The sequence below is a fragment of the Myxocyprinus asiaticus genome, chromosome 24, assembly GCF_019703515.2.
Source record: "Myxocyprinus asiaticus isolate MX2 ecotype Aquarium Trade chromosome 24, UBuf_Myxa_2, whole genome shotgun sequence".
NCBI classification, from domain to species: Eukaryota; Metazoa; Chordata; class Actinopteri; order Cypriniformes; family Catostomidae; genus Myxocyprinus; species Myxocyprinus asiaticus.
The window spans coordinates 31,957,151-31,981,917 of NC_059367.1; the positions used below are offsets into that span (position 1 = coordinate 31,957,151).

The 24,767-nt window shown below is 38.5% G+C and overlaps 2 protein-coding genes across 3 annotated transcripts in view; one reads left to right on the forward strand and one right to left on the reverse strand.

The window, feature by feature from the left end:
- LOC127415090 (RING finger protein 10-like) overlaps positions 1-13,299 on the reverse strand; it is a 15,244-nt gene extending 1,945 nt beyond the window's left edge. The window contains exons 1-16 of one of the 2 annotated variants that reach the window (XM_051653639.1): positions 12,748-13,299; positions 10,538-10,728; positions 8,961-9,166; positions 8,671-8,761; positions 8,331-8,515; positions 7,788-7,924; positions 7,004-7,161; positions 6,370-6,501; positions 5,610-5,829; positions 5,380-5,513; positions 2,425-2,542; positions 2,212-2,313; positions 1,854-1,991; positions 1,679-1,770; positions 1,038-1,095; positions 752-916 (exon numbers count right to left, since the gene is read on the reverse strand). In XM_051653639.1, the coding sequence (XP_051509599.1) occupies positions 752-916; positions 1,038-1,095; positions 1,679-1,770; positions 1,854-1,991; positions 2,212-2,313; positions 2,425-2,542; positions 5,380-5,513; positions 5,610-5,829; positions 6,370-6,501; positions 7,004-7,161; positions 7,788-7,924; positions 8,331-8,515; positions 8,671-8,761; positions 8,961-9,166; positions 10,538-10,728; positions 12,748-12,895 (2,275 nt within the window). In that variant the 5' untranslated portion in view covers positions 12,896-13,299. Of the gene's footprint in view, positions 1-751; positions 917-1,037; positions 1,096-1,678; positions 1,774-1,853; positions 1,992-2,211; positions 2,314-2,424; positions 2,543-5,379; positions 5,514-5,609; positions 5,830-6,369; positions 6,502-7,003; positions 7,162-7,787; positions 7,925-8,330; positions 8,516-8,670; positions 8,762-8,960; positions 9,167-10,537; positions 10,729-12,747 lie in introns of both variants that reach the window. The other variant, XM_051653638.1, reaches the window with a different exon arrangement.
- A 4,216-nt stretch (positions 13,300-17,515) lies between these two features.
- olfml2a (olfactomedin-like 2A) overlaps positions 17,516-24,767 on the forward strand; it is a 29,140-nt gene continuing 21,888 nt past the window's right edge. Inside the window, exon 1 of the mRNA XM_051653644.1 lies at positions 17,516-17,800. Coding sequence (XP_051509604.1) covers positions 17,732-17,800 — 69 coding nt within the window. The 5' untranslated portion in view covers positions 17,516-17,731. The remainder of the gene's footprint in view (positions 17,801-24,767) is intronic.

The window sequence follows — 24,767 nt, forward strand, 5'->3', positions numbered from 1 at the left end:
CTGCTAAAACGAAATAATGGTCCAATCTGAAAATGTGAAAAAGTGGATACATACACTAGCACGATAACATCACAGATCTTCTTCAGTGTCAACATGAAGTGATGCAGATGAGAAGCACACACACACACACACACACACACACCAACTAATACAGGTACTCCACTTAACAGATAATTTTGCTTTAAATGTTGTGTTTGTGCTTGGACTGCATCTGGGAGAAAAAGCACAGGTTTTGTTTGCGCTTTCTTTTCCACGGTTTATCATGAATTAACACACTGACAAAGTGGTTGATGTATGTCATCATGAAATCAAAGACCCTCCCCTCGAAATCTGAAAACAAGTAGTCACAGGAGACACATTTATGCAACCAGTAAACAGGGATGCATCTCGCCTGACCACACGTGATCAGATCACCCAAGACGCATCTTAATACCAGGTGTAAACAGGGTCGAAAACTGTAAAAACTGCCTTATTGGCGTTGTAAAACTTTGTTTTGAGCGACCTCTTCAGCCAGACATGGCTATCACTGACACAACCAATAGCACGAGCTGGGGGTAGGGCTATCTGTTTGTTCGAGTAACAGCAGGGGGAACTGTTCAAAAAGGTGATAAAACAATATTTGGTGACGCTAGTGGTGCAGGAATTGCACAACTCTGCTTTAATTGTGTAAATAATGGAAAGCTAGTTTTAAAAGTAGCTTCCCTAAAACGGCACAACAGACACATTGAGCAGGATAGTGTGGGAGCCTCACCGGGGACGGGTAAAGGGTGCGCTGGTGTCTGATTTCCATGGTCCAGCTGTGACAAAGCCTCCTCAAAAGCCTGACTGAAAGAGTTCTGGAAACTGGGTACCGGGACCCGATCAGAACCGTCACTCTCTCCATCACTGTCTGCTGATGGAGGGGCCAGGAACATCTCTGCACACATTTGAGGAAAACACAGGTCAAATCTATGCAAAGCGAAGATATTTCGATTTAGCCAACAGGAAATAAAGTCTAACAGCCAATAAATTACTTATTAGAATGACAGGTGGCTCACCTTTTTTTGTGGTGGTTTTAGGCCCAGCATCCACACGGGCTTTCCCATCTTTCAGCATCTACCAGAGAAGTCACAAGTCATGTTACATGCTTTTGATAATCAAACCTCTCAAAAATACCACTAATTGTTCAAGGTTTAACCAGACACACAACTACAAGTGGGTCCACCCCAAAGTTATCATGATTTTGCATAGTTTTTTCTTTTCTTTTTTTTTCACATTTGTTTTCAGACCAGCATGTGAAGATAACTACAATGAGTTCAATGGCTACTAATTTGATGTTGTTGTTGTTGTTTTTTGTTTTGTTTTTTTTAAATAAACCTTGCTAAAAAAAAAAAAACAAACAAAAAAAAAAAACACAACAAGTTATCTTCAGTTTACAATTTTTTTTTTTTTTTAAATCAACAGTGTTTGTCTAGGTCTTAGTATACAATAATCACCTGGTCCACCCAGTGGTAGGTCGAGTATGTAACAGCTAGCACTCACACCAACCCAATAAGTGCAAAATTTTGTATTTGAAATATCACTGAGCATCTAATTTTTACATTAGTCTGAAGGCCCACCCAAATTGCAAACATCAATAGTGCCTCTGGGTGTTCCAGAGTCCATGTTTAAGCTATTTCTGAGAGAATGAAAGGCAAACCTGAGCAAAGGACATGCAGTGAGAGTCCTCTTCCACCACACTGGCAACACTGAGGGAGGGACTGTGCTCACTCAGATAAGGGAACATAATTCCTTCTGGAATAAAATAAATAATTTAAATAATAAAATAAATAACTAATTACTGAGAGCAGTGAAAGGGAGTGTGCTTGTGTTACCTGAGGAAGGGCTGCTGCTTAGAGGAGAGGGGGGTCCCAGCAGGAACTCCGGGGGCTGCAATATTGGGCTGTACTGCGGTGGCGATCCAAAAGCAGGAAACTGCTGGAGGTTCTCAAGCCCAATGTGCACCTCTGGATCTAACATACAGACAAAAACACACCTCTCTCATTACTGAGCCAATAGAGAGCTAAAGAAAAAAAAAATGCCCATATTTACTAGTGCAAAAGAAAGGACAGTTTTGCTCAACTCTTTCAGAAACACAGGACCAAGTTCATTAATGTTCTACTCTCAAACATTTTAAGCATTTTCCCCAATTTCCACAGAAATACAATAAGTCAAGGGGAGCTTAATTCTCACATTTGCCCTGTTTCCTGTTTTCCTCCATTTCAATCCTCTTCTCTCTTCTCTTTTCATCCCTCACTTTCTTCTGCCTCAGACGCTTCCGCTTCTCCAAGTCATCTGCCAAAATGAGAAAATGTTTGTTAAAAAAAATTTCAAACATTTGTCCATCATATTTTACCAGTTGGGTTTAATGAGGGGGTTGAATTAGAATCATGTTTCTTAATGTACCTGAGAAACTGTCCAGGGTCTCTTTTGAGAGAACCGGTGGCTGAAGATGAAGCTCACAGAGGCTGAACTCACACGTGAGTGGTAGGTGAGAGAGGTAACGATGCCGGCGACGAATATCCTACAAATAAATACAAATAGTTTCTTGATGGCAGGCATTACTGAACAAGTTTAAAACCCAATCTGACAAGATGGCGGAAAGTGCGTGTCATGGTTCGGCTGCTCCTGGTTTTAGCCGGCCTTGAATAAAACCTACGCCTTAATGATTTTCTTAACTTCCTCGTGGTTAAAATAAAAACAGAGTCAGGACCAAATAGTCCTAGTAGCCTTGAGCACCTTTGACTCTTTGAGTCTTTTCAAGTTTTGAGTCTTCAAAAAGGATGTTATTTGAACTTTGCCCTGATACTAAGCAACGGTGCGTGGCCTGTAAAGGCCAGAAGGTTGTCAATAATATTAAATGTTGCCTAAAACTGTTAAGAGTGTGTGGAAAACATCCCCTGATTTGCCTCCCACTACCTGGATGAGCTGCCACCCATGACGTTTGAAAACGTGGATGTCTCAAACCTGCTCTGCAAGATGGAGCGTCTGCACAGTGAGGTGTGCACGCTAAGACATGCAGTAAAACTTCAGGTGGATATCGGTGAGGACCTGCGTACTGTTACTCCGACCATTGATAGCGGAGTTGCTGTTATGGAGCGGCAGTTTGAGCCGAGTCGTGGCAGAAGGCATAGCCTGGATACATTGAGTGATGCTGGAAACGTCTCCCTGAGATGACTTAGGAGTTTGAGTGCCAGCTCGGCAAACCTGGATTGGGCCAAGCTCATATACGAGGATGTCTTAACATACTATAGGAAAACTGATGCCCTCTTGAATTATGTTTTTTACCCAGAGGCGCAATGGTGTGTTCTGATGTAAATTGTAATGACATTTCTCACCGTAAAGCCCTCTGTGCCATGTATGATTGTATTGTGGAAGCTGTGTATGAGGCCAGTAGACCATACTTTACTTGCTCTAATAAAGCATACAACATCAAGCCAGGTTGGAAAAAGTATGTGTCTGCATATCGTGCAGAAGCTAAGGAGGCATTTAAGGCATGGGTTTTGGTAGGTAGGCCCAGACAGGGGCCTGTCCTAGATTATAAGAAGTTCACCAATGGTAGGTATAAATATGCGGTTCGTTATGTTTGCAAACACAAACAAGTTATGAGAGCAGACTCTATGGCTGAAAAACTACTCTGTAACAATGTCATTGACTTTTGGAAGGAGGTGAGAGCTCTAAACAGGAGCAATACATTGTTACCATGCACTATAGAGGGAGTTTCTGGAGCTGATAATATAGCAGAGTTGTGGAGCCAACATTACTCTGCTTTATTTAACTGTGTTAAAAGTGACCCCTATAAAGTGGATAATGTTGCCAACAGTGATACAGTGGGTATTACAAACAATGAGGTCTATCAAGCAATAACACAGCTATCTGATAGAAAAGCAAGTGGCTTAGATCAAATCACTGCTGAACACCAAGTTTGCGAGCCCAAAGGTTGCAGTTCTTCTTGCCATTTGTTTTACTGGATTTATGACCCATGCACTGTTGCCAGAGTCTATTTTATCAGTTGCTCTCATGCCTGTCATCAAGAATAATTATAGACTAATTACATTAGCCAGTGTGTTATCTAAAGTTCTGGAAAGGATTTTATTAGATCGCTTGTGTATATATTGGAACCACAGACAACCAGTTTGGTTTTAAGGCCAAGCATGGTACTGATTTATGTATCTATGCCTTGGATGTAGTAGTTGAAATGTATAGAAGGCAAAACTCCTCTGTTGTAATCGGCTTTATTGACGCTTCTAAGGCTTTTGATAGATTTAATCACCAAAAACTGTTTTTGAAATTGAGTCAAAGGGGCATGCCTGACAGCATGATAAGAATCCTGGCATCCTATGCCAATCAGAGTATGAAGGTCAAATGGGGTAATAGAGTCTCCGGTGGGGGGGGGTTACTCTCACCAGCCCTATTTAACATGTACATGAATGACCTGTCTGGACAACTAAGAGGCTACAAAACTGGCTGTATGATTGTTAACAACCTAATGAATCATCTTATGTATGGCGATGATCTGGCTATTTTTTCTCCAAGTAGTGCTGGCTTTCAACAGCTGCTGAATATTTGTTCTGATTATGGGGTCAAACATGATGTGCAATACAATGCTAAAAGATTGTTGCCATAACATGTAGAACAAAAGGGGATAAGGACCTCAGTTTTCCAGATTTTTATTTGTCAGGGCAAGTACTGTGTGTTTCTGGAGCACTCCATTACTGATCAAAATGTATGATGACGATGAGATGTATAAACAGCATCGTATGTTATATGCTCAAGCTAATATGTTGGCAAGAAAATTCTACATGTGTTCAGATCATGTTAAGATAAGTCTCTTTAGAGCATATTGCACTCCTCTCTACACTGCTCCCTTGTGGGCCAAGTTTAAAAATGTGAGACTACACAAGCTTCAGGTTGCCTATAATGACTGCATGCGGATCTTGCTTAAAAAAAGCTAGGTGGTGTAGTGCAAGTGACTTGTTTTGTAATGCAAGGGTCAACACTTTCCAGGCTCCATTGAGAAATCTGATGTATAAATTTATCTGTCAACTGGATAATTCTCAGAACACCATTATTATGCTGCCATCAAATCCAAGGCTTAGTGTCGTACGATACCAGTCACTTCTATGGAAACACTGGTATAACTGTCTTTTACAAAAATTGGCAATGACTTTTTTTCTATTTTTATTGTATGTATTGTATTTAGTCTGTGTGTTATAATGGTGTATCTTTGCTAATGGATGAGTTTGACAATAAAGTTGAACTGAACCAATCCTGTGAGTAGCACACCAAAGTACAAGATATGCATTTATCTATAATACTAGGAGACTAGTGGGAGTATTAATTTAGTAAATGTTTGTTTACCTCAGTGACAGTCTGTCCATCAATCTCCACTACAGTAGCAGTTATAGACTGGGGGCTGTTCTCCAGGCTTCCATACTCTCTCTGCAGACAGCGCACGTTCACTGGGTGCAGAAACATCTGCTGACCGTCCTCAGCTGCATGTGCACAAGAGAGTGATACATTACAGTCATATACAGAGAGCTGTTATATGCTATGTACAAAATAATAGTTTCATATGGGCAGACACACACCTTGGTAGAAGTAGTAATATGGGCCATAATGAGAGTTCTGCTGTGGGCCCGTCTCATTCTGACTGGCCTGAGGGTTGTCTTCCACAGGTTTGTCCTCCACTGGTCCTTCAGGAATCTCTTCAGCCACCTCAGGAACATTGTGAGCAGGCATCTCTTCCACCGGCTCCTCGTGGAGGTCCTGAATCTCATCATCAAATGCAGAGGCATACTGTAGGATGGGCTGGGGTAGGACACAATGCGTTAAATCAAATTATGCTCAGTGATATTTACTGCAGTGATCCTCAACTGCTTCTGGACCCAGATTTAACATTTGACAAAGTGGCGACCAAACACAGTGCCAACATTTTTATTTTGGTCCAATTGTTTAATTGGAATGTAATACTACTACCAAGAAATGCATAGATTCTTAGCAATTTGCAAATGTTTTACCCTGACACAGGCGGAAAATTAAACTGACAATTTTTACATTTTATAAAAAACACAAGCTAACATAGCCATAGTGCAAATCAATGGGACTTTTGTGGAATTGCCTTCATTTTGCTCAATGTATCAAAGTTAAATTTGCAATTTATTTATTTTGTGTTCACAACCGCATTAGCACAACTAATTTAGTTTAATCAAACAAAATATGGTCAATTTTTTTCAACAAGATCCTTTTATAATATAGGTTGAGGGATAATGTATTAAGCATTGAAACAATCATAATCATCATAAACTGTAGTAGAGGTGTACTAATGGAAGGAAAGTTGTTTGTACTCACCTTGGAGTTAGTGAAGCTCTTGACTGAAATCACCTCTGGAGAAGAGTGCTCAGTAAGAGACAGTTTTTTCACGTCTACCTCATCAACAGAGCCACCATTCTTACGGCGACACTTCAGACCCTCCTCTCGCTCCTGTGGATTTATGGATTAAATGAAGTTTATATTGTTAGGTTTACAAATTTGCGTGCAATGTTGGGGAGTAACTAACTAAAAGTGACAACTTTGTTGAGTAACATAGCTACTGAACTTAAAGCTTTTTACCAAAGTGTAGCTTCTCCAGTTAGAGCTTTCTTTTTTCCTTCTCAAACGCTACACTGTTTATATATAGTCTCATTGTATGTTTCATTCCAGTTTTATAAAACATGCTCATAAAACATAAAATGTAAATAAAACCTCAGTTTTCTTAGTTTGTACTAAAGATAATCTAATTGAGATTCTTTAAGTTTTGTGCCCTATAACTACTGCTCTGATTTTGTACTTAATTTAATAACCTAGTAGCTTAATAGCACAACTACTTTTTTCCAAAATAGTATCTTAACTGTTTAACTAACATGAATTTTGAGTAGCTTGTAGCCCAGCAAAGTTTCAAAGTTCATTTTCCCATACTGGTTGCATAGTGTGAACGCATGTGTACCTGCAGCTGCAGTAAGGCGCTTTGTATGAAACAGGCCTGTGGGTCGTCTTTCTCTTGGTTGAGTTGGGTTTGCAGAGCCATCCTCTCCTCAGCCAGAAAACCCAAAACCTGCTCCTGAGACGCCAACAGCAGCTTAGAGTAGGAGCTCAAATGCACATCTGCAGCAAATGAAAGAAAACATTGGTCAAATGTGAAATTTAAAAATACACTCAAATGAATACCAGCAAAGATGCTTCTCATATCTGAAATTGTGCATCCTTGTTTCCTTTCCTCATTTCCTAGCTCTGCCTTCTAAGGAAACAAGGAAAGGATGAAAGAAAACAAGGGAGGAATTAAAGCAAGAATTTGTAAAATGGAATGTCTTGCTCACTCACGCGTCACTTCAGAGCACCGTCCCTGCACAGCTGCATTACCTCAGAGCGCTTGCCGTTATGTTGTCGAAACTTGATTCATTTATATTTTTTTTTAATAAAACCTAAATTATTTTACAATTAACGTTTATTTAAACTGCAAAGGACACATTGCGTCAGATGTGAAGGTGGAGGAGAATTTATGCATGCTTCAGGTGCTTCGACCAAAAAGTCTTCCGCAAAGGATCCACCTGTGCTTCCTCGCTTAAGCGTCCTCTGTAACCTTCCTCCGTTGTCGCAGCGCATTTAGAGATTTTAATACGTCCTTTATGATGGCGGACTTTGATCGGTTTCCGAGTCATGGGCTCGAGGATGAAAAAGAGGATGCACATTTTAGAAATAAGAAGCACCCCAGAGTGTCAAAGAAATCCCACCTCCAAAATGTATGGGCTCCTCCACTTTAATCCATTGAGAGCTGGGAAGAGCCACCAGCGATCCTTTCTCTCTCCGCATCAGACGCATGGTGATGACATCACCGGTCACGTACTGACGGGTCTCCATGGCAACCACACTGAAAGATGACAAGGTAGGGTTCATTTACAACATTGAGGTCATAACTTCCTAAAATAACGTCACATGAGTAACAAATAAAATTAGGCAGTCGACATGATATTTTTACTGTCCCTTCATAAAAAGAGACTTAAAAAATAGGGGTCCATTATCTTAAAAATTGACACATCTAAATATGATTCAGAGGAAAAATATAGTAGTTCATTTAAAATTGGCTCCAAAGTTTCCTTGAATAAAAGGGTTTACAAAGCTTAATTTTTACAAACATTATGGTTTATAGATGTGTTGGATAATAAATTGACCAGTAGATCCTACATCAATCAGTGGCCTACGACACAATACAATCCATTAAATCAACCAAAATGAAACATTAGTAAGCATTATAATTAGGTGATTTCAGTACAAACCTCTTGAGGTCAACACTGTGCACGGCCTCATAACAAATGGGGCACTTGGACCAATTCTTCTCACTCAAAGAGAGGTAGTGCAGCATACACGGCCAACAGTAGATGTGGCCGCAGCGTGTCATGTGGGCCGCCACGGGGGGATACAGGCAGATTGGACATGATGGCACCTCATGACTGTAGATGCGCTGTGCCGATGAGACGGATAGAATGTCATGAAGAAACACATTTCGATCTGGTGTATGCAACCGTTTTAAGATGAGTCATTGAAAGTCCCCCTTTTTTTTTTTTTTTTTTTTTTACTGTGCAGTCTGAACTGGGGGGGGGAACAAAGACTCCTCACCACTTGCTGCACATACTCCCAGTCCACCAGAGTGTCTGGATCAGTGAAGTGGGCCTGATAGTCCTGATCATCAATTACCACAAACTGGCAACTGGTGGATAAAACATATACATTTAAGAACCAAACTGACTGCATATATATTACACATTTTGTTAAAAGAAATGTATACTTTAACATCAGTACTACAAAACTACCAGGCCTCATCATGATGCATCACATTATGTCAATCCATTGGCACCGGGAAAGACATTAACCTAAAATATCACTATAATAGTAAAAATTGTACCCACTTGGCCTGTAGGAAAAGCTCTTTGTTGAAGGGCTTGTGTTTGTGACCCCACTTGTTGCGGCGACCCCAGCAGGAATGGCCATCGCCTCCAAAGCCAAAATGGCTTCCTCGTGGCTCAAACGTGAAGTTGAGCAGGTGGTTCAGACTTATCTTTTTGGGTCCAGCAAACTGAGCCGGGCTAAACTCTGCCCGGCGGTTCTCTTCTACCTAATGACAAGAGTTACAGTGCTTAAAGTTAATTCTTGATACAGCAAACAACTATGGGCATGTATTTTTAAAGGAATAGTTGACCCAAAAATGAAAATTCTCTCATTATTCACTTACCCTGATGCCATCCCAAATGTGTATGACTGTCCTTCTTCAGCAGAACACAAATGAAGATTTTTAGAAGATGAGCTCTGTCAGGTCCTTATAATGAAATTACACGGGTGCCAGCACTTTGACGGCCCAAAAGTCATATTTAGGCAGCAATAAAGTAATCCACACGACTAGTCGATCAACGAATGTCTTATGAAGCAAATCAATATGTTTTGTGTAAAAAATAAATCAATAATTAAAACATTATTAACTTTTACAAAGTACTTCCTGCCAGCAGCAGACGCATCACGTAGCTGTCGTGTGACGGAAGCGCATCAGCGAGTTCACCCGAGAATTCAGGAGCAGTGCTTATTTACAACAGAAGAACGAACGTCACGAGAGTGTTCATCCATTTCAAACTGCATCAGAGCCCTGGATGGAAGTGCCGATTTGAAGTTAATAACATTAATTACCGTTTCTTACAGAAACCTATCGATTTGTTTCAGAAGACATTCACTGATCGACTGGAGTAACATGGATTACTTTATTGCTGCCTAAATGTGACTTTTGGACCGTCAAAGTGCTGGCACCTGTGTACTTACATTATAAGGACCTGACAGAGCTCTATTTTCTTCTTAAAATCTTCATTTGTGTACTGCTGAAGAAAGACAGTCATGGGGGCCTGGGTAGCTCAGCGAGTACTGACGCTGACTACCACCCCTGGAGTTGCAAGTTCGAATCCAGGGCGTGCTGAGTGACTCCAGCAAGGTCTCCGAAGCAACCAAATAGGCCCGGTTGCTAGGGAGGGTAAAGTCACATGAGGTAACCTCCTTATGGTCGCAATTAGTGGTTCTCGTGCTCAATGGGGCGCGTGGTAAGTTGTGCGTGGATAGTGGAGAGTAGCATGAGCCTCCACATGCGCAGTCTCCGCGGTGTCATGCACAACGAGCCATGTGATAAGATGCATGGATTGACGGTCTCAGAAGCGGAGGCAACTGAGACTTGTCCTCCACCACCCGGATTGGGGTGAGTAACCGTGCCACCGCGAGGACCTACTAAGTAGTGGAAATTGGGCATTCCAAATTGGTCGAAAAGTAACTTAAAAATACATTTAAAAACAATAAGACATCTGGGATGGTATCAGGATAAAGAGAATAATGAGAGAATTTAAATTTTGGGGTGAACTATTCCTTTAATTAGTTTAAAATATGGAAACATAAAAAATAGCCATTTATGGAAAAACAAATGAATCATTTTGCTCAAATCGATTTATAAACAAACCTCTTCTCTTCTCCCACCACCAGCGAGTCCATACTGTCGACCCCCACCGCCACCTCTCTGAGGGGGTCTCTTGTCAAAATTCTTGCTTTTGTGTGGCTGGGAACGCCGTGGGCCTGGACAGCTCTCAGCCTTGGGAAAAGTGGGCTCACGCTTGCGGCTATAGCGCTTTGAGCCCCCATTATTCTTGCCATCTAAACAAGAGGAAAAAAGACTTGTCAATATGCATAAAATCTATAGCACATCGTTTTACTTGTCAACATAAAATAGATGCAGGCCTAGTTCCCAAGATGGTTGAGGGAGAACCCTGTTTATTACAATTAATATTGTTAATAAAATGTTATTGAACTAAACAATAATAGTCGAGAATTTTATTTTTGTTGTCCCTCCTTAAGGTAAAATATGATCTGACATGTGACTCAAGTTGTTACGCATGAACTGTGAATGTTGTTAGCATTCATGCTCATGCCAATTTTCTTTTTTTTTTTTTTTGAGAAGCACTTTCACAATTTTGCCATAATTTGCACAGGCCAAACTTAAATCAGTCACATGTTTTACTTTGAAGTATTTCAGGGAGGACCACATGATAAAGAGCAAGGGGTGTAAACACAGCTTATCAACCAGAAGCAGAGACTCCATATGGTTCATGGGCCTACATCAAAACATTATTCATCAAAACTACACCGATTAGACACAACATTAAAACCACCTGCCTAATATCGTGTAGGTCCCCCTCGTGCCACCAAAACAGCGCCAACCCGCATCTCAGAATAGCCTCAGAATTATATTCTTCTCACCACAATTGTACAGAGCGGTTATCGGAGTTAACGTAGACTTTGTCAGTTCGAACAAGTCTGGCCATTCTCTGTTGACCTCTCTCATCAACAAGGTGTTTCTATCCACAGAACTGCTGCTCACTTGATGTTTTTTGTTTTTGGCACCATTAGGAGTAAATTCTAGAGACTGTTGTGTGTGGAAAATTCCAGGAGATCTGCAGTTACAAAAATACTCAAACCAGCCTGTCAGGCACCAACAAACATCCATGCGATTATCTAATCAGCCAATCATGTGGCAGCAGTGCAGTGCATAAAATCATGCATATACAGGTCAGGAGCTTCAGTTAATGTTCATGTCAACCATCAGAATGAGGGAAAAAAATTGATCTCAGTGATTTGGACCGTTTCATGTTTGTTGGTGCCAGATGCGCTGGTTTGAGTATTTCTGTAACTGCTGATCTCCTGGGATTTTCACATACAACAGTCTCTAGAGTTTACTCAGAATGGTGCCAAAAACAAAAAACATCCAGTGAGCGGCAGTTCTGTGGATGGAAACACCTTGTTGATGAGAGAGGTCAACAGAGAATGGCCAGACTGGTTCGAACTGATAAAGTCTACGGTAACTCAGATAACCACTCTGTACAATTGTGGTGAGAAGAATATAATCTCAGAACGCTATTCTGAGATGCGAGTTGGTGCTGTTTTGGCGGCACGAGGGGGGCCTACACAACATTAGGCAGGTGGTTTTAATGTTGTGGCTGATCGGTGTAAAACAAGGGCGATATAGTACACAATTTAAGCGGTTATCTACAATGATATTACGCTTATATGTTCATAGCTTTCTTAGGCCCCTCCAAAAGCAACATGGCATTAAACTACTAATTTCTTTTTTTTTTTTATCTAGTCACATGGCAGCCTGCTGACAAGAATAGATCCTGACCATGATTCTGATACATATATGTGCTAAAACAAAAATGGGAGCAGGGAAACAAATGTATTCCTTTTGGAAATCAATAAAGATTTAGGGGAATTCAGTTTTATTTACTATCGGTCTACCTATATAGAAAGTTGACACACCAGCCAAGTTTTGATATTAGAAATGGGTTGTAAAGTTGTAAGTCCAGTCAGGCCAAGAGGGAAATGTGGAATGGGCCTAAAAGGTTTAATCTGACATTAATGACAATATTAGGCTAATAGTTGAATATGTATTTTGTATATATGTTATTTTGAGTTGATTGCGATTTAATACTGGTATTGTTCGATTTTCCACATTAATAATGCACGTAGCAGGCCAAACAAACTAGCTGGAGCAGTGTCATATCAGCAGACACAAACAAAACTACGCCATAACAATGACATATTTTCTCCTAGCACGGGGCAGCTCAAATTTGACCATAACAAGCGTGTGTTTGTGTCCATAAGGTGCTGATCATGTACCTGTTTTTGTTTTAGAGTCCGCAGGAGTCGGGCCTGTCGAGCCGGAGCGGGGCGGGATCTTCGTATTGCTACTGCTGTTGTTGGTATTTGGATTTTTCTCCATGTTGAGGCCGAACTGTGGGAAGAGAGCCTCCGAGCTCTCTAGCATTAAACGGGGCAAAAGGGAATAACAACGGGTTGTTGCAAACGCGGGTCAGGCGACAGAGGCCCTTATTCATTTCTGTCAAACGCGGAGACCCCATTACGGCGACATCTTGACCACAAACAACCCGAGAGAAAAACAAGAGACACAATCCGAATGTCTCAGTAAAAGAACTTGTGCTAACACACACACAAAAAAAAACAGTTGCCCAAAAAACGGGGCCTCGCCCCTTGAAAAGCGTAGTTTTTCCTTAGCGTGGGAAGTGTAGCGCCCCACAAGGCATTAACCGCTCTCCAAAAGTGGAAAACGGATGATTTAATGGGTTTTCACCCAAATTATACTCGCGCAAAATAAAGTCACACTTACGGCGACGGGTCGCCAATTCGGGAACCCTAAACACCCGGATGTGGGTTATAAGGCTCGCAGGGCATACAAAGTGCGCATGCGTGGATATAACGATTTCTGATTGGTGTATTTCACTGCGCGTTGTGTTGTAATGTATGTGGAAGTCATGATCTTCTGGCAAAGGACGTGTTTCTGATCTTTTTTTTTTTTTTTTTTTTTTTTTTTTGAATAATAATGATAAAGTAAAAAACGTTCATTGATATCATGCCTTTGACTAATATCGTGCGTTTTATTAAGCTGACCGAATAAGAACTATAAACACCAATGGAGTCAGTACAAAAGTTTTCAAACAACATAAACACTTTCGTGATAAACATTTAATCTGTACATGGTAAGAGTATATATTAGCAGTAATGTATCACACTACACTGCGTGTTTTATTTTGTGATGTGAACAGATAGAAGCAGCAATAGTTTTAGTCAGTACAAGTGTTCAACAACAACAACAACAAAAAAACACCTGTACAAAACGGCCAGAGTACATATATTAGCAGTAATGTATCAGAATATACTAGATTTACAAATTACTTTCAGAACCAACTGAATAATGTTCAGAAACGAAATACAATACATTTTGCTTTCATTATCAAAATTGTATCCATATTAACCATTTACTTAAAGGGATAGTTCACCCAAAAATGAAAATTCTGTCATCATTTACTCACCACCTTCCTGTTTGACTTTTTCTGTGGAACATTAAAGGATGCCGAATGCTTGCTTCTATCACCATTCAATTTCATTGTATGAAAAAAGTTGCAATGAAAGTCAATAGTGACATTCAGCCATTTTATGTGTGTCACGGAAGAAAGTCATATGGGTTTGAGTAAATGACAATAAAATAAAATCTTGGGGTGAACTGTAACATTTAAAAAGATCAGTGATCTTTTTAAGTGATCTCACTGATCACTTCATGGTTACATGATGCTTTCAAGACTTCAAGATGTCACCATCTTCATCTATAAATCAGGCACAAAGTTTGTTTAGGTTAGGGTCCCTTCATCATCATTATCATCACTCCCTTCTTCATCAGCTTTTCCCCCTCTGACAGTACTCAGGGAACAACTCAGGATTGCTCTCCTAACCTCTAGTCTTTCATCTATGTTAGAGAGAGAAAGAGAGAACCATCAGTAGTTATATGTTTTATAATAACCATACAAGCACCACCTGACGAGTTGCCCTGTAACCCTATTATAATTCTACATACATCAGTAATTATAAATAGAACATGGAAATAACATGTATTCTTTGACAATTTCAGTATTTGACATGTCCAGAACTGTACAGCTTACCACCTGGGGGTACTGTTTTCCAAGAAGAAATACTGTGCATTGCTTTTGCTTATAAATAAGGGTCGACTGTAATGGAACAGATAAGCAGAAAGGCAGGAAAACAGAATTTACCATCTGTTTTTTTTTTTTTTTTTTTTTGTACTGAGCAAGAAACTTCTGACATGTTCTAATTGTTCCTGTGGACATGGACAAGAAAGGACATAGACGCTGTATGAAAAAAGATAGTGAGTGGGGTTCAATGTACTCTTAAGCAGCCACCTCAAAGTCTAACACATAAAATGTTCAGTGAATGTACCGGTACTACTCTAGCCTGCAATAGCATTCACCCAAGGTCAACTGGACTTTATCTTTCTATATACAGCTGTTGATGCATTACTTTTAATGTTGCAGCAATATAAGCAGTCTAAAATGTGCAAACAGTCCAGCCAGAAGTTCTGAAAGGGATAGTTCACCCAAAAATGAAAATTCTCTCATCATTTACTCACCCTCATGACATCTCAGATGTGTATGACTTTATTTCTTCTGCAGAACACAAATGAAGATTTTTAGAAATGTACCTTTAGTAAGGCCTGGGTAGCTCAGCGAGTAAAGACGCTGACTACCACACCTGGAGTCGCAAGTTTGAATCCAGGGCATGATGAGTGACTCCAGTCAGGCTTCCTAAGCAACCAATTGCCCAGTTGCTAGGGAGTGTAGAGTCACGTTGGGTTAACCTCCTCATGGTCGCTATAATGTGGTTCTCGCTCTCAGTGGGGCGCGTGGTGAGTTGTGTGTGGATGCCACAGAGAATAGCGTGAAGCCTCCACACACACTAGGTCTCCACAGTAACGCACTCAACAAGCCACGGTCTCAGACACAGAGGCAACTGAGACTCATCCTCCGCCACCCGGATTGAGGCGTGTCACTACACCACCATGAGGACCTAGAGCGCACTGGGAATTGGGCATACCAAATTAGGGAGAAATTGGAATTACTTCCAAAAAAAAAAGTATCTTTAGCTACATCTATAATATCTGGAGCTTTACTATAAATTCTCCATGTCCAGTAGGGGGTAATATGCACAAAGAATGCAAATCTCCAAAAACAAAAGAAGAATATGAAATTGTAAAAGTGGAGATTTATAGTAAAAAAAAAAGGACTTAAATATTTATTTGTTTCTCACCCACACCTATAATATATCGCTTCTGAAGATATGGATTTAGCCACTGGAGTCATATGTATTACTTCTAAGCTGCTTTTTTTATGCTTTTTGGACCTTCATAGTTTTGGCCACCATTCACTTGCATTGTATGGACCTACAGAGCTGAGATATTCATCTACAAATCTCCGTTTGTTTTCAGCACAAGAAAGTAAGTCATACACATCTGGGATAGCATGAGGGTGAGTAAACGATGAGAGAATTTTCATTTTAGGGTGAACTATCCCTTGAAGTTGGACCAGTATTTCATCCACATCTCTCTTACCTCCTACATGTAAGCAGCATGGCACCTTCGGGCCTCAATGTAGGTGATGAAAGGAAGAGCAGCATTGTGCCAGCACTGTTGACTGAAAGAGGGCGCTAGATAACAGTTTAAATTTAGCTGACTTAAAGGAATATTCCGGGTTCAATACAAGTTAAACTCAATCTACAGCATTTGTGGCATAATGTTGATTACCACAACAAATAATTTATACTCGTTAGACTAAAATTCTTAAAATAAATAAATAAATAAAAAGCTAAAATCTGGGTTCCAATGAGGCATTTACAATGGAAGTGAATGGGACCGATCCATCAACATTAAAATATTCACTGTTTCAAAAGTATTGCCACAAAATGTAAACGATATGCTTGTAAAATTTTAGTGTGATACAATTGCTTGCGAACCTTTTCTGTGTAAAGTTATATCCATTTACAACTACGTAGCCATAACGACATTCACCATAAACACTAAAACCCTAAAACGACCGTAAAAACGATGATTTAAACAACTTTACAGCTCAAATAAAACACGAGTTTTAACAGAAGAATTAATGTAAGGGCTTTTATAAAATTATAAGCTTCACATTTCTGCGTTTAAACCCTCCAAAAATTTGCCCCCATTCACTTCCATTGTAAATGCCTCACTGTAACCCTCTGATGTTTGCTTTTTTCCAAGAAATGGAGGGACTAGTCGACATTTGTATATGTTATGTGTGTGTGTATATATATATATATATATATATATATATATATATATATATATATATATATATATATATATATATATATATTAGTAATCAACATTATGCCACAAATGCTGTCGATTAAGCTTAACTAGTATTGAACCCGGAATATTCCTTTAATGAAAGAGTAAATGAACATTTTTTTTTTTTTATCATTGTAAAATACACAGTAATTATTTAAGAATGACGATACCTCATTATTATTAGTAAGAATTCAAACAAAATCGGCCATAAAATTATGCATCAAACATTACCCATGAAATTGACATATGTATTGTATTATTCTATAACTTTTTGTTACAGAAATACTATTACACTGCTCAGTGCTCAGTTTTATAAGTCCCTGGAAAGTTACCAAGAAGCGCACAAAGCAACATTAATGTCCCTGTGGTACAGAAGTTGTGCCAGTGATTCCCCGCCTTCCATTGGCACTGACCTTGTGTTCCAAACGGGATAAATCAGTCTGCGAAGGGCACGTTGAAGCGATTTTCCAGCATGGCTATCATGATTGTTCTCCTTTCGAACAGAATTTCCAATAAAATTTTTCTTAAAAGGTGAGTTCCGAATAAACGTTATTTTTAAGCCCTACACCTTTCAGCCTTCCAAAGCTCTCACATTGGATGGTAAAGTCTTCGAAGGGAATAGGGCGTAGGGATGATCACTTTTGAATGGAACGCACCCTGGATGTCAAAGATGGTGAAGGTGGGTGTGTGCGCGCGTGATCTCAGATCTGTGCAGAGCGAAGCGTGAGTTGCTTCAAAGTTGCGCGTCATAACATACACAACTCTGCATGGCACCACCCTAAAATCATGGAATCGTAAACCTGTATTCTTGTGGATTCAGGCTGACAATACCAGGCTGAGGATACAGGTGCATTCAGACTCACCAAATCGTATCATCAGGTGGAAGACGTCCAAAAAAACGGACTTTCACAAGTCAAATGAAAAATGTGGATCTACGCAAGTATTTTCACATATGTGCTTCTTTTGGCGAAGGATGCAATAGCTATTAATAAGGTAAGATGTTTGGATATGTTTAAAAATATATGTATTTCAGGAGGGTGATCATTGCGTGCGGGTGCATTTAGCTTAATTTTACGCACAGATTATGCACATCACAGATGTGCAATAAACATGATTATTTTGAGATTTCATTTAATTTGGTTCGGATTGGTTTGAACAAGTGCATTTAGTAGCTGATTTATAGCCTACTAGATTGTTTTGTTTTCAATACTGGAATGCAATTTGCCTGTTTGCGCATGATGATTTTTTGGCATAGTTTAATGTTGCACATTAAAATTCGAACCAAATTAAAAAAGAACAAACCAAAAAATCTTGATTTTGTGAGAGTACTGGGTGGAAGTGCCTGTATTTGTAGCATTCGTGAGATTTGGAAATTAAGTTCATGTGGGGATTGTGAAATGTAATCAGCGTTTATGAAATGTGAACTTCATGAGGATAAACTCTCTTATTAAAGGATCTAGGAACATGAAACCAGATTTAAATTATTTTGTTTATGGTCTTGTAAAGTATGTTTATTTTTCTTTCCCACAGCATTTTAATTAGTGGTTTATACACAAATTATACACAAAATTAATTAGAAGGTCTATTCATAAAGACACAATAAGATAAATATTATGTGGCTGATGATAAGAGTAAAGAAATACTGGACAAAAAAATCTCATATGAGACCAGTTCGGGTTTTCATGAGGTTTCAGTGACAGATTATTCTTAATAAGTAAAATAAAAAATAACATTTAATAATTCAACTTCCTCAAACAATCCCCCCAGGAGGACAATGCAGCATATTTTGGCACAAATGCCCTGGCCTAAATTACTCCTGGCACTGCCAGAACATTCCCAGCTTGAATCCTAGAGATGGCATGGGAGTATAATTTAACTGGCATTGAAGACCCTTGACCTTACTCCAAATCCAGTCTAGCTCATTTGGGCTAACAAAGTGAGAGCCAACAACAAAATTAAGAAAGCAGAATACTTTAATGGTTTGCAGCCAAAAAAAAAAAAAAAAAAAAAAGGCACAATACACTTTTTAAACCTTACTCAATTGTTATAATTGAAAAAGTAACTGAAGTTAAGAGCCCTGTCAATGCTCAATGCACTCATTTCCCCTAACTTCTTTGTGCATTCATTTAGGTCTGATATCCCTTCTCCTTTTTAGAGTTAGATGATTAGCAATGTCAGGTAGGGGAGAGTAAAAATATATATTTCCTGATGCATTGCAATCTTCATTTGAACAATCTTGAAATTGATTCTTAAATCCTAAGATCGATCTTTTACTCTATGCACAACCCTCCACTAAAATGAGAGGAAATCACTCACATTTGCAATCAAATTCCGCTAATGTGACTAAAATGTATATATTTAGCCACTGGCTGGTAAATGTTTAGATTTCACTCACCAGTGATTGTGTAGTATAGTGGTGAAGTACTCAGCAGTGAGATCCTTTCACTGTGTGTTGAGAGTAAAAGTTGTTCCGTATAATGTGTGTCCAAAGACGAGATCCACGCAACCCATTTGTCATTGAATAACAACAAATACAACAAAAAATAAACATTTAATCCTGATCATGCATGGCACAAATGAGATAAAGCCATTCTAGTCCTTTCTCATTAACATGCGCTCATTTACAGATGCTCTTTACAGAAATGCCAGTTTTGTTAAAGAGACAGTACCTCTTTTAATGTTCAACAAATCAATGTAAATACTTGTAAACAGGGTTGGGAGGGTTGCTTTTAAAAATTATTCCACTACAGATTACATAATACATGCTGTAAAATGTAATTTGTGACATATTCCGTTAGATTACTCAAGGTCAGTAACGTATTCTAAATACTTTGGATCACTTCAACACTGGAAGATTTTTTCACTTGTTTTGACTATAAACAAGTTAATAACAAGTGAAAAAAATCTGCCAGTACATTAAGACAAAATACACTTATATTACAAAATACATACTCTGAAAAAGGCCAACATATCTTATGCAGTGTTGCTTCTAAAACAAGATAAATCAAATTGATCTTGTTTTAGGGATTTTTAGATATTTTTACAGAGAAACAAAACAAAAATTCTAATCAATAATACGATTTTTGTCCTAATATCAAAGGTCTTTCTAGAGAAAGAAAAATTATGATCTAACGTGGATTTTCTTAATAGAAAATATATGATTGTGCCTGGTAACAGGTGAATGTAAAATGACCAGATACAGCATTTTACCTTAGCATAAAGCTACATGTTCACACAACAATTTACACAAGGTTTATTTCTATTTCGGCTGCTCCAAACTTACTTCAAACTTACTTCTCTGTCTGCTCGTATGAATGTAACACATCATAAGAATGTGTTTCACTGCTGTTTAAGTGCACTTTGGATTGCATCATTTATATGTATAAATGTTTTCCATCTGAAAGGATTAAATATCAAATGGAACAAATGACAATAAAATGCAAATAATCTCTTCAGTAATCAAAATACTTTTTGAAATGTAACTGTATTCTAATTACCAATTATTTCAATTGTAACTGTAGTGGAGTACAGTTACTTATAGTTTGTATTTTAAATACGTATTCCTGTTACATGTATTCTGTTACTCCCCAAACTTGCTTGTAAATAATACAAATTATGCAATTATACAATAAACATGTAACATAAAATAATAAATTAAATATATCTTATTTATTGATTGAATACATGGATTTGTTCATTTTTAAATAGCCAAAATGTGACCAAAACATTAAAATATTCACTGTTTCAAAAGTATTGCAAACAATATGCTTGTAAAATTTTAGTGTGATACAATTGCTTGCGAACCTTTTCTGTGTAAAGTTATATCCATTTACAACTACGTAGCCATAACGACATTCACCATAAACACTAAAACCCTAAAACGACCGTAAAAACAATGATTTAAACAACTTTACAGCTCAAATAAAACACGAGTTTTAACAGAAGAATTAATGTAAGGGCTTTTATAAAATTATAAGCTTCACATTTCTGCGTTTAAACCCTCCAAAAATTGGCCCCCATTCACTTCCATTGTAAATGCCTCACTGTAACCCCGATTTTTACTTTTTTCAAGAAAAAGAGGGACAACGTTATTCCACAAATGCTGTCGATTGAGCTTAACTGGTATTAAACCCAGAATATTCCTTTAATGAAAGAGGTTGTGTTCGACTGCCCATGTTAGAAGGTCCCCTGTATAATTAAAAGCATTAGCTGGGAGAGAATTTATTTCATACTGTATGTAAGCTAAAGGAACATTATAACTGAAATTTATCCATTTGAATATCAAATCGAATCGAAATTGGAAACGAATCAGGAAATCTTTATAAATACCCAGCCCTAATATCAAGCTGTGCTAACTGATGCTGCTGATTTAACCAGAGACAGATTTCCCTCAGTAAAGTTTTTGGACAGGCAGCAAGACAGAAAACCATGACATTTGTTCCAAAACTAACTCCCTGATTGGGTGTGTGAGTGTGTTTTGGGCTTGGTGCCAAGTTTAGTAACTGGAGTAGAGTTCTGCTGGGGTTAAAAACAATGTCTGCTTACACAGCTGTAGCACTTAAGAGCACCCTCTCTGTCCCACAGAAATATGCCCTACCCTCTTATGGCTGGGTGTGTGTGTGTGTGTGTGTGTGTGTGTGGGCGGGTTTGGGTGGTTTACATGGACATTTTTTTAGGTTACAAACTGGTAATTACAAGGGTATTATGCTATAAATATGGTTTATGAGGACATTTCTAGTGTCCCCATAAATTAAATCGCTTAAAAAACATACGAAACGATGTTTTATTGAAAATGTAAAAATACAGAAAGTTTTTTGTGAGGGTTAGGGTTAGGGGATAGAATCTATAGTTCGTACAGTATAAAAATCATTATGTCTATGGAGAGTCCTCATAAGGATAGCCACACCAACGTGTGTGTGTGTGTGTGTGTGTGTATATGTGTGAGAGCGAGAGACTTGTCTCATTGTAACTGATAGTCACTGACTTGATAACCCTAACTAATTGTGTTGTTGTGAAAGTCTTTGTTGTTAGTTTAATATGTGAAGAGGTGAGAAAGTTACAAAAAGTATAGTTAGAGTTGTGAAAACAAAACCCTATTACTAATGTGGGATAATTAGCTAAAAATCATTTGAAAACTAAATTGATTTTTTTTTTTTTTTAAATCTCCCAGACCAATATATTTGTTTTTAGGCATTTGTGTTGCATATTAAAAACAATGATCACATGATTAAATCTGCAATGGCTGTATATATATATAATATTATCAGCACTACTTGATCAAAAGTCAAGGTAGGTCTTGGAAATAGATGCAAGACAGTGGAGGTATTTTGGATGGGGTGTGTAAACTATCCCAAAGTACCCATGAGTGATCACAAGAAGAGCGGAGAGAATAAGAAAGATTGAGGGATGTACTGACATTGGGTTGAGAACAAGGACAGAGAAAGGTTAGCTGGAGTGTTTTGTTAATATCAGACATTATTGGTTGTAGTTGCTTTGGGCATTACCTCACACACTGCCAATCAAGACTGAAACAGTTCCTGTTTATAAAACAGTTATAACACTTCTAACATATGATTTATAGTCTGAATAACAAGGAACATCTGTGTCCCATATAAAGCATCACAACTTTGACCAAACAGTCACGGTAATGATGGCCATCATAGCTGCTGTCCAAAACTTTAAGGGCAATCACATTTTTATCCAGACCAGACATTGAGCCTCAAAAAGCCACATCAGTGCCAATATTATTTTATATAGAGACTTACATAAGAGTTGATCCTTGACCTTGCTATATATAGGGAATGAACAGGAAATACATTGATTATGTGGTGGGAAAAATCTGGCCCTTTGGTGGCTCATGTATTGGCAACTACTGACCATTCAGCACTATTATAACCTTTGGTATACCATAGCAGATGATGTTTAGTTAATGTTTATTTGCCAGCATGAACCTGGGCCATTTGCAGCTGCTTTGGGTATAATTTTGGGGTTTCTCAACATTAGTTTTCAAGTACTCTGCTGTCAAATAAAAAAATATTACATATTATATTACATTATATTACATATTTTTTTGCATCCATTTTGAAAAGATGGCTTTATAGCTATCAAATCACTGATGTGTGGTATCATTATGTTAGATATAACATGATCTTGTGGGATATCAATGCATTGGTTCAGAATTTTTATGCCCCTTGATTTTGCCCCGCTGTGGCGAATTTCTGATAAGCACAACCATTTTGATTTCCGGCAAGCAAGCTACTTCAATTGCAAAGGAGAATGTGACCCCCCCGCCCCCCCCCCCCCCCCCCCCCACACACACACACACAACTGTTTTGGTCTCAGTAGTGTTAGGGTTTGGTTTAGGTTTAGGGTTAGGAGTATTGTAGGGCTGGGTATTGATAAAGATTTTTCTATTCGATTCCAGTTCACAAGCTCTCGATTCGATTTTGATTTGATTCTACAGTATATCGATTTATATGGGTATATTTCAGTTTTAATGTTCCTTTTGCCTACATATGAAACAAATTCTCTCCCAGCTAATGCTGTTGATTATACAGGGGATCTAACTAGGTGCATAACAAAAATATTCCAACCTTTTTTACTTACGACAATTTTGCTCGCTTTTGGCGCCCCCCGCTGGACATTTCACTGGGAAACTGCAGCAAAATGTATAATGAAGTACCTAAACTTTTTTGCAAAAATGTCGCCATGGTCACCCAATGTTCATGAGATCAGGCTGTTATATTTAGTACAAAAGCACTGGACGCTTTACTGTTTGTGTCACTCCGCTTGTATGTGTTTGCAGCATTCTAAAAAGGCTTTCAGTAAGAGCATTGCTCTATGACACACAACGGGTGATCCTGCTTTGGCTTTGAAACCGTTTTGATTTGCAGAGCAAAAAATAGACAAAATAACTGGCCGCATTGTGTCTGAAATGTACGTTTCTCAATATCATATAACTGTGGTTTATAGAACTGTTGTCTAAAATAATTTTATGCTTTTGTGCTGAATTTTAGCATAGCATTCTTGCTCATGCATTGATAATTGAAGAAATCATAGTATCTGAGATACTGAGTTTCATTTTGTTTTGGGTGAACCATCTGTTTGACATCTTCAGCCAAAACGTCTCACTGTCATCTCTTGGCTATGGTGAGAAGACAAAGAGATTGAGGTTGAGAGAGTGCTGTGACACATAAACAAGCTCAGCTGGAATGTGGATGTGTGTCCCCAAAATCAACACGTTTACTAAGCTAGATTTGGGCTAATTGACATGTCTGTCCTAATGGCATGTGTGTGTGTCCAGTTGAAACAGAGTAATGGAGAGGTCTAGCTGTGTCTTCAGATCTAGATCCATTACTTTGTCTTTGTCTAAATGTGATGACTACAATTGATTCGCTTAAAGAGTTCACCCAAAAATTAAAATTCTGTCATCATTTAGCATTATGTTGTTCTAAACCCCATATGACTTTCTTTCTCCCATGGAACACAAAAGGAGATGTGAGACAGAATGTTAGCCTCAGTCACATTTACTTTCATTGGATATATATTTAATTTTAACACAATTGGTCTGTTTTGTTAACACTGATATGTCTTGTTAGGAAAAGTGCTTAAGTTGATGTATTATTTGTTTCCCTCTAGATTGTAATATTTTGTCTTGCAGATTTCTGAAGGCACACTTGATATGAACTGTGCACATCAAAGAGATTAATCTTTGAAATTTCAGAATGCTCTACACAGTTTCTCATGTTGTTTTTAGTGTGGGATGGGATCATCTTGAAATTCTAGCCAGAAACTTACTTTAGTGTCATTTCAAAGCCTTAGATTAAAAAAAGAAGAGTTTTCCATTGACAAGACCTCAGTGAAAGAGAGAACTGACTCATAACATACTTCACCAGGCATTAGGTTATTGGGGTTTCAGGAAAGCAGCCAATGTTGACAACTGCTGCTGCCAACTATTTTT